Source organism: Pan paniscus, chromosome 4, assembly GCF_029289425.2.
Source record: "Pan paniscus chromosome 4, NHGRI_mPanPan1-v2.0_pri, whole genome shotgun sequence".
Taxonomy (NCBI): domain Eukaryota; kingdom Metazoa; phylum Chordata; class Mammalia; order Primates; family Hominidae; genus Pan; species Pan paniscus.
The window spans coordinates 24,680,774-24,694,610 of record NC_073253.2 but is presented as its reverse complement, the minus strand read 5'-3'; the positions used below and the strand labels follow the sequence as shown (position 1 = coordinate 24,694,610).

The 13,837-nt window shown below is 33.6% G+C and overlaps 2 protein-coding genes across 4 annotated transcripts in view; one reads left to right on the top strand and one right to left on the bottom strand.

Annotated features, from left to right (window-relative positions):
- ADGRV1 (adhesion G protein-coupled receptor V1) overlaps window positions 1-13,837 on the top strand; it is a 602,883-nt gene that overhangs the window by 141,282 nt on the left and 447,764 nt on the right. For all 3 annotated transcript variants that reach the window (XM_003822773.3, XM_055112209.1, XM_055112210.1), the window contains exons 35-42: window positions 1,454-1,584; window positions 2,178-2,277; window positions 3,191-3,370; window positions 4,022-4,185; window positions 7,952-8,045; window positions 10,108-10,186; window positions 10,311-10,449; window positions 11,417-11,558. In XM_003822773.3, coding sequence (XP_003822821.2) covers window positions 1,454-1,584; window positions 2,178-2,277; window positions 3,191-3,370; window positions 4,022-4,185; window positions 7,952-8,045; window positions 10,108-10,186; window positions 10,311-10,449; window positions 11,417-11,558 — 1,029 coding nt within the window. The remainder of the gene's footprint in view (window positions 1-1,453; window positions 1,585-2,177; window positions 2,278-3,190; window positions 3,371-4,021; window positions 4,186-7,951; window positions 8,046-10,107; window positions 10,187-10,310; window positions 10,450-11,416; window positions 11,559-13,837) is intronic.
- Window positions 5,240-6,537, bottom strand: LOC100973677 (HIG1 domain family member 1A, mitochondrial). Its single transcript, XM_003822777.5, has one exon. The coding sequence runs from the start codon at window positions 6,474-6,476 to the stop codon at window positions 6,195-6,197; it is 282 nt and encodes a 93-aa protein (XP_003822825.1). The 5' UTR covers window positions 6,477-6,537; the 3' UTR covers window positions 5,240-6,194.

Sequence of the window (13,837 nt, the reverse complement as noted above, 5' to 3'; positions counted from 1 at the left end):
AATAGAAAATTTTTAAATGGTATGCTAGCAATGGCTGACTATACATAGTCTTTCATTTTCATCCCAATCTTTGGACAATCTGATCTAGAAATTCCTGTGCTTTTAAAAGGTAAATCTAAGACATAGTCTACTAATGTAATGGTAACTAATTTTTTTTGTATTGACACACTTAAAATGTGTTTTAAGAAGCCTTTCTAATGCTTTTGTTTATATTATCCACTCTCCTTAAAATGTTCATTTTGTTAAAATTGTGTTTAAATTTAGTATGAAAAATTATTTTGTGTTTTTAAATTGAAATTAAGATGGTCTCTAAATTAATTAATTCATGATATTTTAAGAAGTCTTCCTATAAGAAATATTTGTTTAGTTGTCTTCAGAAATAAAAAATGTGGCGGTTTAAAAAATACTTGAAAATGGTGTTTAAATTTTATTGCTTTATTTCTACTTTTTAAAAAATGTTTGAAGATATTACTTATATACACAAAAGTTACTTGGATAGCTAACTGAACTAAAACTAACTAAAAGTGACATTTTTAGTGAATGTTTGTGGTTTTTAACTATATGTCTATGCTATACAGTTTGATTAAGGATGTTGTCTTCTAAATCTTTTTAAACATCATTCTATCCTTGCATAATAATAATTTTTTAGTGATACAGTTCATTGGTATTTCTTAGTTGTGTTCATCATCATATAAAGCTAGTGAATTGAGCATATTTTCAACAAGTCATATGGCCATTAGCACGCTCCCTAACAGCTTACTTTATGCTTTTAGCAATTTGAAAGACATGTTATGATTTTCTTCACTTTTGTAAAGTATTATATGGGGACAAAAGCCAGGAATAGAAGAGATCTAAAATATCTCCATTATCCAGGAAGGATAACTGTAACTTTGGCAAAGTTACAGATGTTGATGTACAGATTTGACACCTTTCCTTTGTATTTCTTTTTATAATACAAAATCATTGATGGTATATGTAAGTTACAACTAAAGAAATGTGATTTTCAGGTATTTGCAAGCATTTTTATGCATGCATTGTGTAAAATCACATTGCATATCAGTGTAAGGATTTGTGCCCTTTTGAAAAGTGAAGGAAGAATTTACTTGTGTTACTATCATGAGGACTTTATTATTTTCTTTAATTTACAGAACACTTATGTTCTGATGCATGTTTTGGAGTGTATAAAAGTTTGTGTTTCCCATTTTAGCATGTGCTTTTGTAACTTTTACATATTGAATTTCCTCAAGTTCTACTAAATTGAAGTATTTAGAAGTGGGGATAATAAACAATAAGCATGTATAAAGCTTCTAGAAAATTCAAAACAAAACAGCTTTGTAATGTTCTTGGGAAAGGTGCTGTAATAGTTGCATGCTTGGGATTTGGGTTTTGTTGAGTTCAAATGTGAAGTTTATTTTCCATTAAGCATTTATCAATTTACACATTTTACTTGCAGGAGAAATTTTACAATTCCATGTGATAAGAACTTTCCCTGGTCGAGGAAATGTTACTGTTAACTGGAAAATTATTGGACAAAATCTAGAACTCAATTTTGCTAACTTTAGTGGACAACTCTTCTTTCCTGAGGTAATACTGCAAAGAAAAGTCGATCACAAATATCTAGAAAGAATGGTGTATTTTGAGGAAAATGGGATAGAAAAGCAGCACTATTGTAGTTATTATCTTTCTCTCTTCTCCAGACCTACTTCGTATGAATTCTTTGATGATGTATTTAATTGTTTTTATCTTCCTTCTCATTGCCTCAATATTAAGCCAAGCCAATATTACCCTCTGCCTTGAGTAGTACATTGGACTTTTAATGACTAGTGTCCCTGCAGCACTTGTCTTCTTTTCTCTGCTTCAGTTTTTTCTACTCACCATTGTTGTAGAAACCTCTCCAACTTTGTGCTTTGAGATTTCCAATAGTGCTACATTGCTCAATGAATAAGATTTATGTTCATTAGCTCAGCATTCAAGATCTTCCACAATTAGCCCCTGTCTGCTTGGAGCTTAGGTTCCCATGAGTCAGTGGTTTTTATTTATTTATTTTTAAGCCACAGAACATTTGTTTAAATGAAAATATGTTTGCCTGCACAATTTATAAGGTGAATAAAAATAAAGCAGGAGATAGTTCATATTCAATAACGACAGCGGGATTGATTTCTTCCTGTATGACGTAGGGGTCGTTGAATACAACATTGTTTGTGCATTTGTTGGATGACAACATTCCTGAGGAGAAAGAAGTATACCAAGTCATTCTGTATGATGTCAGGACACAAGGTAATTCAGAATTTAATTTTAATTTTTTTTGGTATATTCTTTTCGTAAAAGAAAGAAAATTGTTTTCTCTGTATTTAACAATTAGATGCATACCAGTTTTTAAAATGTTACTTTATTATGTGTCCCCTAGAACTGTTAGATCTAAAAAACATTAGCATCATATGGGAATACTTATCTTTATAGACTAGGAAAGAAGCCCTGAAACGTTTTGCTAAATGGTTACTTACAGAATAAAATTCATTTCCGAAGGTAGAATTTTTTTGAAATTAATTTGAGACTTACAAGGCAATTTGAATTTTGGACCAATTATATGGATAAATCAAATTTAGTCTTTTTTTTTTTTGCGACAGGGTCTCACTCTGTCACCAGGCTGGAGTGCAGTGGCGCGATCTCACTTCACTGCAGCCGCCGCCTCCCGGGTTCAAGCGATTCTCCTGCCTCAGTCTTCCGAGTAGCTGGGACTACAGGCGTGCACTACCATGCCCAGCTAATTTTTGTATTTTAGTAGAGACGGGGTTTCACCATGTTGGCCAGGATGATCTCAATCTCTTGATCTTGTGATCCGCCTGTCTCGCCCTCCCAAAGTGCTGGGATTACAGGCGTGAGCCACCACACCCGGCCCAAATTGAGTCATTTTTAAGCAAATTATCTGGGTACTTTCCTCAGTTTATATTCAATTTCTATAATTCTGATAACCAATATAACCAATAATGACAGTAATATGTGAAGTGAAGAAGTTCATGATCTTCCACCTGAAAGAAAAATGGAATGTGGCTTTTGTTAACCTGAAGATTTGTTAGAGAAGTAAATAGAACACTTTTGATTACCTTAATGTTTCAGAGAGTGAGGTTATGTTTCCAGCGATTAAAAGCTAATGCCAAATCACTGTTAGATTCCTGCCTGACATTTTTAGGAGTTCCACCAGCCGGAATCGCCCTACTTGATGCTCAAGGATATGCAGCTGTCCTCACGGTAGAAGCCAGTGATGAACCACATGGAGTTTTAAATTTTGCTCTTTCATCAAGATTTGTGTTACTACAAGAGGCTAACATAACAATTCAGCTTTTCATCAACAGAGAATTTGGATCTCTAGGTTTGTGTTACTCTAGAATGAATGGGGTTTCCAGGCAAGTGCTTATTAATATTCTACTTGTGTGGATGAAAGCCATTGCTAAAATAAATCGGGGACAGGAGAAAATTAATATTTCTTCATTCAGGACAGAACTTTATAACTTCTTTATCTTTGAAAAGATTAAAGGAATTATCTGTTTTCACAGAAATGCTGTGTAATTAACAAACATAACATTTCAGCAGCATACAGTAATTTAGGCTCTCTGTGGGTCTACTAATCTACACTGGGCTTGGCCATGGGTGGCTCTATTCCATATGTCTGTCATTCTTCTCCGGGAACCAATGGTAGCACAAAAGACCAAGTGAAAATGTATAAGGCCCCCTGAGGTCTAGGGTTAGAACCAACACATCATCATTTTTACCTTGTTCTATTGGTCAAAACAAGTCACATATCCAAATTCAAAGTCTAGAGGCAGGGAAATATGCTTTTCCCACAGTGAGACACCCATGAGCCATCACATGGTAAAGATTATGGATATAGGAAGGGGTGAGGAATTGGGACCAATAATACTAGCTACTAAAGGTGCTTTTAGGAAAGGCAAAAAATTCACAATGGGATATTATTGTAAACATTTAGATAATTATAAAACATTTTTGCAACCTATTCAATTAGGAGCTATCAATGTCACATATACCACGGTTCCTGGAATGCTGAGTCTGAAGAACCAAACAGTAGGAAACCTAGCAGAGCCAGAAGTTGATTTTGTCCCTATCATTGGCTTTCTGATTTTAGAAGAAGGGGAAACAGCAGCAGCCATCAACATTACCATTCTTGAGGTAAAACTCTTTTTTTTTTTTTTATCTTAGGGGGAGATAGTTTAATAAGATTTTTTTTTATTATACTTTAAGTTTTAGTGTACAAGTGCACAATGTGCAGGTTGGTTACATATATATGCATGTGCCATGTTGGTGTGCTGCACCCATTAACTCGATAACTCATATATTTTTCCTTATTATTGTATTAAACCTGAAGTAACTACATAGAAGGTAGAAATTGATGGAAGAGTCTATCTATAACATAAGTGGTAACATTTAGTAAGACACTTCTAGTAACTTTGCATTTTAAGACATCAAGTTTCATGAAAACTAAGTTTACCTGAGTTTTTTTCTATTAGTAAAAAAAAAAAAAAAAAATTACTCTGACTTTAATATCAGGTTTGGACACTCTACAATTATAATACCAGAAACCTGGTGAATTCTTTTCTGCTTGTTCCCCCTGCTGGTACCTTTAAATCATCTTATTTCTTTTCTTGATTTTGTTGTTGTTGTTGTTTTTTTAATCATACAGGGGTTTCTGTTCTTGTTTAGATAGACAGGCCTGCTGTTATGTATTTTATTACAGACATGTCTGTGATAAAGAATTTTCTTAGGGCAGTCCCCTTTGAGATGCCATAGACCTAAGAGGTTTCAAGGAGTATTTTGATTACTTCAAAGGATTCTTTGGACCAGAAAATCCATGTATGTCAGAATCTTTGTTGGTAGTAGGACCACTTAAATTAGAGATGGGGAGAAACTCACCAGAGGCAGATGGCACAAAATGCGATTATGGTTACATTAAGCTTAACATAATCATTAGTGATTGAAATTGCATTTTAAATAATTTTTCATATTGTGGAATCTCATGTTGTTTTGGGGACTTAGTGTATCAGTTACCTAAATACAGTTCCAAGAGGTTTATAAAAATGGTACTCACGGAGGGAGTAGGAGATAGTGTGTAGGATAGGGGAAGGGAAAGAGGGAGAAAGCATGAATATTGCAGTTGAAAAAATATTTTTCAATTACTGCGTATTTTGGGAGTTCTTTTTTTTTTTTTTTTTTTGACATGGGTCACTTACTTTAATAACAATACATATACCATGTTATCACCATGGAATGCAAATTCAGATTAGACAAGAGAATTTCACAAGTGTGATAGCCTTCTGTATATTATATAAAAGTTTGGGTATACTGTCTGGCCAAACCAGCTTGCTCATAAGTCATTAATCAAATCCATTATAGGTAATTTGTTCAGTTCAATGTTTACAATTCTTATGGAAAAAATTAGCAACACACACATTTAAAACGTGTTCATTTACCTTTGCGTGAGTGCTTAAAATACATATTTCTATTTCAAGATGACATTTAAAAATTATTCTAATATATCAGCAGCAAAAATATAATTTGCAGTTACAAAAAACTAAACTAGAATCCTTAAGTTATTCTCATGTTTACAGTTGTGATTCTCTAATAAATACTATTATGCAGCTCTATTGTTTAAGCTTTCTGGATTTGGTTTAAACACATGCATATATATTGTCAATTGTGGGAAGCTTTACAAGTTATATTCCATGCACTTTTTGGACAGAGTTCTAACAGAGCCAGCCAGTCCACAAAACAGGCAGACAAAAGTTGAATTAACTGGGGCAAATAGGACTCTTATGCAACATCCAAAATATGTGAGATTCTGCAGCAAACTGGGAGTACCTTCAGGATTGGCCTGTTATCTTCTTTAGAACTAAGTTCATCTTAAAAATTTAAGAAGGTGGACATTTCAACACCATCAAGTGCATTTAGGTGACATGTTTAAGTTAACTTGACTTTCTTGAATGACCTAGTTAGTAAACTAGTCACTAGTAATTCGGTCACCAAGCAAATCAAGCCTGCAAGAAAGGAAGCCAATATTCAAAATGCCGTGTTACCATCTAAACCCATACAAATTAGTTTATTTCCAACAATAATAGGTAACTTTAATAAGACATCTAACTAAAGCAAGCTCCTCCAACAAGACCAAGACAGCATCTCTTCTTCTAAGGCTTAGGTTTTGCCCAGAATTCCCGATACATGGAATAGCCCATACCAACAGTCATTGCTCCTACAACAAAGCCTTGGGCTGCCACACGCATGTGGATCAGATGAATGGACATTTTAGTATTTCCCCTGCTCTTCAGTTTGTATAATCCATATGCAACAATTGCTGCAAAACCCGCTATTCCAACGGGTACGAATGGTGCCTCTTTAGCTTTTCGAATAAGTTTTGATCCCTGATCTTCCTCATATGAAGGAAGGGAAACACCTGTGTCTGTTGACATAGTGATTGCTTGAAGAATCTCCCTAGAGCGAGAAAACCTCTCACACGCCAACCGGCTTCCGATCCCTCAGGAGTTCTATTTTAAAATGTATTTTATTATCTTGGAGGCTTGTGCTTTTACAAAATTATAAGTGGTGTAAACCATCTACCAACTGAAGTCAGTAACTTATTTTGTTGATTACTGTGGCACTGTGACCTAATATAACAGTATAAAAATTCCAAAGCTGTAAAATTAAAGGTAATATTATGTCAGTATATGGGATATAACACAAGATTTGATAAAGCTTTCAAGTAAGTTATCTTTCAAATGTATACTCTATTAATAACAATATAAATAAATGGATTGATTATTCCTTAGATATGTTAGTTTTTAAAGCAGAGAATACACAGTCACCCTTCTTTTCTCTGAGGAGTCTAGATTTTTTTGAACATTGGGTTTTTGGTTCCACCTTTATTTGATCTAGATCTTTGCAACCTTTTCTGCTCCCTGAGTAGCGCTAAGATTAAGAGACTGCAGGCCTATGCATATAGGAGCAAGCTGCCCTGGGGAGTGGTAGGGAGGAAGTACTGCGTGGGGGGTGGGGGATTAAGAGTAGGCACAGCAGTCCTTCTATGTCACTGACCTTGTAACTCATGTTGGTCCATATATTACATAAGACAATCTAGAGACCATGATTTTCACTTATATTTTCACATGGAAACATGACTCCATTAAATACAGTGAGGAGAAAAGCATATGTTGGTGAGTGTGTACTGACATTATATATGCATAAATATACACACACATTGTGTTTCTTTGTAAATATTGATGGCTGGCTGATCACTCTTGACATGGATTTTGCTAATCCTTATGTTTTTGGTATCTGCCTTGTTTTCATTGCTATTATGTGGACTGGTGATTAATAATAATAGCTATTAATTTTAAAGCATTTTCTCTAGGCCACTCTACACATATGATTTGTGATCATTATTACAATCTCCCACCCAAAAGGAGCTATTATTGCCCCGTTATAGAGATAGTAGAATTGGGAGTCCTAAAATTTAAGTAACTTACTTAAAATTATAGAATTTGGTACTAGGCCTCCTTGAACTGCAGAGCCTTTTTTTTTTCATGGTGTTCTATTCCTCCTTCTACACATTAGATATTAAGGTAATTTAAAATGTTTTGTTCATATTATGCTTAAAATAATTAGGCTTATATATTTATATAACTGGTTTACATATTATATAAATCTAGATTAAAAATGTTAAAATATTTAAGTGGTTTCATGTGGGTCAACCTAATTACTTCCTATACAACCAAGTATAAGTTTAATATGTTTATGTTTATTTTTTCTAATTTACATCTGTCTACTTTATGGTTGCATTTTTGTATCTTCTGTATACTAATTATACAGTTTAATTTAAAAACAGTTTCTGAGGGTTAATTACTTTGAGAGTATAACTAAGGGAATTTAATGAGTGTAATTTTTTCAGGATGATATACCAGAGCTAGAAGAATATTTCCTGGTGAATTTAACTTACGTTGAACTTACCATGGCTGCTTCAACTTCATTTCCTCCCAGACTAGGTATGAGGGGTTTCTTGTTTGTTTCTTTTTGCTCACTTCAAATGAAATGAAGAAACTTCGTTTTTGAATCAGAAGTGATCATTGTGCTGTTTTGTTAATCTTGGCTATGTGTTAAAATATGATGGGCTTTTATATTTATTTTTGATACTCTCATATATTGCAATTTTTACAATGAACAATGTAAAGACATTAAAAATTATTGTGTGATGTTCTTTAAATTTTACAACTATTTTATAAACAAATTTGTAATCATCAAAATAGCTCTTTGGAAGGTATTTTCCTTTCATTTTCTTTTAAAATTAGCTGTTTTCAGTAGATCTCCAAACTCTCAGATGTTTTTATTTTCTTTTAGGTTAAGCAGTGCTGATGTTTGCTTCTTTGTTGCTTTGTTGTGTTCTCTGCTTCTTTCATGACCTTTTATCTTTTTCTTTTCATGCTTTTAGAAAAGACTCAGTTAATTCATTACAGACTGAAAGGTAAAACCTGAACCTTGGTACAAACTTATCTAGATTCCTTTGAAAAGGTGTATTCCTATGTTTAAACACAACTCCTCTTTCAGTGTGGACATTTACTACTGGGAAATTTTGTCTGAAGCCTGTAGGTGTGATGGCCCAATAGAGGGTGGTGCTGAGTTGGTTAGAAGGAGTGCTGGACAGGGGAAAGTTAATTTGGATTAAAGGAAGAGAAGCATGGCCAGGAGCAGTGGCCTGGGAAACAGGCATTCCTCATTCATTTCTGAAGCTCACTGTGATAACTTTGAAAATATTGAAAGGAAATAATCAGTTTCTAACCTATTGTTTGAATAGTTTCAGTTCTTTTGCTAAAGAAATAGATGATTCCAATGAGTAGGCTGTTTACATCAAGTATTATTACAAGATAATTATTATTCACACTAAGACAACTAACAAAACAATTCATATTTCTTTCATCCTCTTACTGAGATAATTTGAATAGTTAACTTCTGTTGAGTGGTTTCTAATGCTCCTATTTCAAGTGCTTTGTACATTAGTAATGTCATTACTTACATCTTCTCATTTTACAGATGAGGTAGCTTAGGCTAAGAGAAGCTGCGTAATATGCCCCAAATCACACAGCTAGAGACTGGTAGAGCTGACTTCAATGGTGTGGTCTGATTTTAGAATCTCTGCTTTTTAGCCTCTTGTCTGATGGACGCAAACCCTGATTTTATATGCTTTCCTGGACAGTGTTGTTCTTTTCACTCTACAGAGAATTACACTCTCCCTACCTTTCCCTATCCAGGCAGCTACCGTAAGTGTCCTAGACTAAGGTAGCACCTCTGAAATTTAAAAGGTAAAGAACAAAGTATTAAAAACAAAAACCAAACCAAAAAACTAATCAGGAGCAGGATTAGTTAATATTTTAAGACTAGCCCAGGAGCAGGGTTAGTAATATTTTAAGACTGAAACCAAAAAGCCAACCAGGAGCAGAGTTAGTTAATATTTTAAGGTATTGGTAACATACTAAGTTTGGTGGATAGAATAAAAATAAAAAGGGAAGATAAGTTTACTTTGATATTAATCTCTCTTGACTTCACCAAACTTTTTCCCCATCTTTCCCACGTGTCTCTACTTCTGTTTGTGTCCATGTCTCTCTGTCTCTTTTGCATACCTCTCTTTTCTCTGTACCTTTCCTTGCACTTCTCTTTTCATTTATTTTTCATTTTTTTTGCTCTTTCTACTCCTTCCAACTGTCCCCATTTTTCCTTTCCTCCTGAAATAGTGATATTATAGAATAGAGATGCCAAACATGTTTTAACTAATTAAAATAATAGAAACAAAATAGTAATCTCAGTTGTTTATTATTTTATACTGTTCTCAGTTGATTAAATTTCTATAAATCAGTGGCTCTTGTTAGCCAAAAATGGCCTTATTCAGACGTGATAAGCATTGTCTCTTTATTTTCTTAAACATCTTTTGAGTAATGTTGATAATACCTGTACATTATGAATTATATAATTTCAAAGGGACTGTCTTTAAATCCTATATCAAAAATATTTTTAATCATTTATATGTATTTTAAGATATGCTTGTATTTTTTTTAGATTCAGAAGGTTTGACTGCACAAGTTATTATTGATGCCAATGATGGGGCCCGAGGTATAATTGAATGGCAACAAAGCAGGTAAGGCCAAGGCTGCGTGAGAGCCCTCTTCTGGGTTTCATATTATTTGCTATCTACCAAATAAAAGTTTATAAGGGAAAAATTAATGTTTTTTGTTTGTTTTTGTTTTTTTACTATGTTATAGGTTTGAAGTAAATGAAACCCATGGAAGTTTAACATTGGTAGCCCAGAGGAGCAGAGAACCTCTTGGCCATGTTTCCTTATTTGTGTATGCTCAGAATTTGGAAGCACAAGTGGGGCTGGATTATATCTTCACCCCAATGGTGGGTCTCAAAATCTATCACAGATGACTTTTACAAATTATTTTATAATTATTATTCCTTGAGAATTACAGTGATTTAGGTCCCATATAAATAAATTATTCTTAAAAACCATTGTATATTTCACAGTAAATTAGGACAGAAGATTTCCACATGGTAAAATAGTTCCCTTAACTATTTTAGTAAATATAAATTGAATTTTCATTACTATTCTAAATGTTATTCTGTATGCATTAACTATTTCATTACAGTATTTGATACTAGAGAATACAAGCTGTAATATTAAAGAATTTATATCATTAGATAATCTTCCCAGAATGTTTCTTACACTTCTCGAAAATTTTAACTCCTTCATTTCTTTGTTTTTGCTCACTGAAACACGTTTAGTGTTTTAAAATACTTTTACTTGGTCTCTTCATGCCTTTTATTTCTTAGCCAAATGTTTACTTTCTTCTCTTCCCCTATAATTTTTTTGGAGACAAAGTCTCGCTCTATCACTCAGGTTGGAGTGCAGTGGTGCGATCTCGGCTCACTGCAACCTCCACCTCCCAGGTTCAAGCAATTCTCCTGCCTCAGCCTCCTGAGTAGCTGGGATTACAGGTGGCCACCACCATGCCTGGCTAATTTTTTTTGTATTTTTACTGTATTTTATATTTTTAGTGTATTTTACCATGTTGGCCAGGCTGGTCTCAATCTCCTGGCCTCAAGTGATCAGCCCGCCTCGGCCTCACATAGTGCTGGGATTATAGGCGTGAGCCACTGCGCCCAGCCCCCTCTTAATTTTTACATTTTAAACTTAATGTTGCCAATTTAAATAAAAAGATATAAACCAAAATATAAGGAGACAAAATTCAATGTAAAATAGCTTATTCTTTACATTCACAACTATATTGTATTTCTTTCCAAACATTCTACAGAAACTCACAGTGTATATAAATATAATACATTCTGCTTTTACCTTTTTGACCAGATTCTTCATTTTGCTGATGGAGAAAGGTATAAAAATGTCAATATCATGATTCTTGATGATGACATTCCAGAAGGAGATGAAAAATTTCAGCTGATTTTAACAAATCCTTCTCCTGGACTAGAGCTAGGGAAAAATACAATAGGTAATTAATAATTTCTTATAAACAGCTTCCTCTCCTTCATGCTGGGTTCCTTAATATGGGGGAAGATGTAAAGGAAAGAAAGTCTTGGTGGTTTTCTGTGCTTACAATGAGAATGATTTTAAGTTAGAGCATTTCAGAATTCCTGTGTCTGTGTAACAGTGCCTCTCGCTTGTGTATGTTGGTGTATATATGCATGTATGTAAAAGACAAAGTAGGTTGATACTACAGATAATATTATTTCCTCAGTTATTGTAGGACTATTTAATTTGTAGATGTCTTTCCGTTGAAATTTGAATTTTGTTCTGGTTTCGTACTTAGCAATAGAAGGAATTACAAAGGTAGTAATTCTACCTTTGTAGAATTACTTTGTACCTTTGTACAAAGGAGTAAAGGAACTCCTTTAGTGTCATCTACTCTGTAGTATTTCCGCATAGTGTTGAGGTATACTGATACTTCAGACAGATTATGGGAGACATAATTCTTGGTTGGAACAGTTTGATATTGTTGCTAAGAGTCATCCTACTCCATTGCTTGATAGGTATTGTGCTGACTGTTTAGAGAAGGTAAGAAAGAGACAAAGGAGAAAACTCGGGAACATACAGAACTTGAGGGTTGGAAGGGCTCTTAAAAAGTCACTTCCGTTCCTTCTGATGATAGACAAGCCAAATGAATTTCAAGGATTAAATGCTGACTGACCCTTCAAACTCCTGTTTTAGTCAGTGGCTGAGCTGGTTTTTTTTTTTTTAATTTTAGTTTGATGAATATTTGCATTCCTGAATTATTGGCCTTTATGGATAAATTTGATTTGTAGTAGAAAATATAAAAGAATTCTGAGTAACCCAAGGATTGGTTTTTACTTTTCTTGCTATTTTGATAAAATACATTGATATTTCTAAGTCCCCAGAAGCCTTTTTTTTTTTTTTTTGAGGCTGTGGCTGTTGTTTCAAGTTCAAAGAGTATATGTTTGAGATCAAATCATTTTCTTGTAGAACATAGTGGGTTGGTAAAGCGATACCATGTGTTGGTTGAGAATAGTCTATGTACAAATAACAGAAAACCCAATGCAAATGGATTTAAACACATATAATTTATTGGTTTATTTAACCTGAGGATACAGCGACATATGGCTTTAGATGAGGCAGGAGCAGGACTTAATGCTGCCAGAGATCCTGAGGTTTTCTGTCTCTTTTCTTTCCCTTTTGGAATATTGGCTTCATTGCAAGGCTAATGTTATCCATTGTCATAAGATGGTGATCAGGACCATTCTTCTGCATTTCATATAACAGGAAAGAGAGAGTATTCAAATTCATGCATTGCTGTAAGGTCCTTATAAAAATCTGATTGAAATTACATAGGTTACATGCCCACCTCCATGAGTAGGAGAAAGGAATATATTATTGGGCTCTCTCAAGGTTACTTTATATTTGTAATTTTCTATTTTTAAAGATTAAGAAATTCCTCAGAGCAATAAGTGTTTTGACAGTGAGTCGTTTCTTAAACCATGCCCCATTGATTGACCTTGAGACTATTTCCAAACCCTTATAAAGTTTCAATAAATATCCTTTTATATAAATCTCTGTATATGTGGATAATTAAGATTATCTGTTGAGTACAATGCATGTTGATTGAAAGGACTCATCCGTTGCCTTCTGTGTTAGTTACATTTCAATGTGTACATATACGATAGTTTCTCTATATCCTTACCAGCAATTTCTTTAGTCTTTACATTTTTATATGCCATTTCTAATGACTGAAAAATATGTGGTTTTATTATACATTATTGTGCATTTTTTCTTTCATTTTCCTGATTGTTAGTGAGCTTGACACTGGTTTTTTTTTTTTTACTTTGCGATCCTGTTTTTCGTATCCCTTATGTACTTTCCTGTGGTTTTTGCTTTACTGGTTTGTAGGAATAGTTATATATTTTGAATTCAACACTTTGCCTCTTAAATATATTGCAGATATTTCTCCCAGACTGTCATTTATCTTTTATTATAATGTCTGTTATTATAAAAAATTTTTTAAATTTAAAATATCAAATATTTTCTGATATGCTTTTAAATCCTACTTACTTAGGTCTTTTCACCCAAATACTATAAAATATTTTGCTATATTTTCTACTATTTTGATTGTTTTGATTTATATTTACATTATTGCACATATCAGAAATTTATTCATTGGTAGTGTGTGAGGCAAGGATACAACTTCATTTTTCTTCTAAAATGTAGAAAATAATACCCTCATATCGTACAGAGAATGAAACATCCATTAGCCATTAA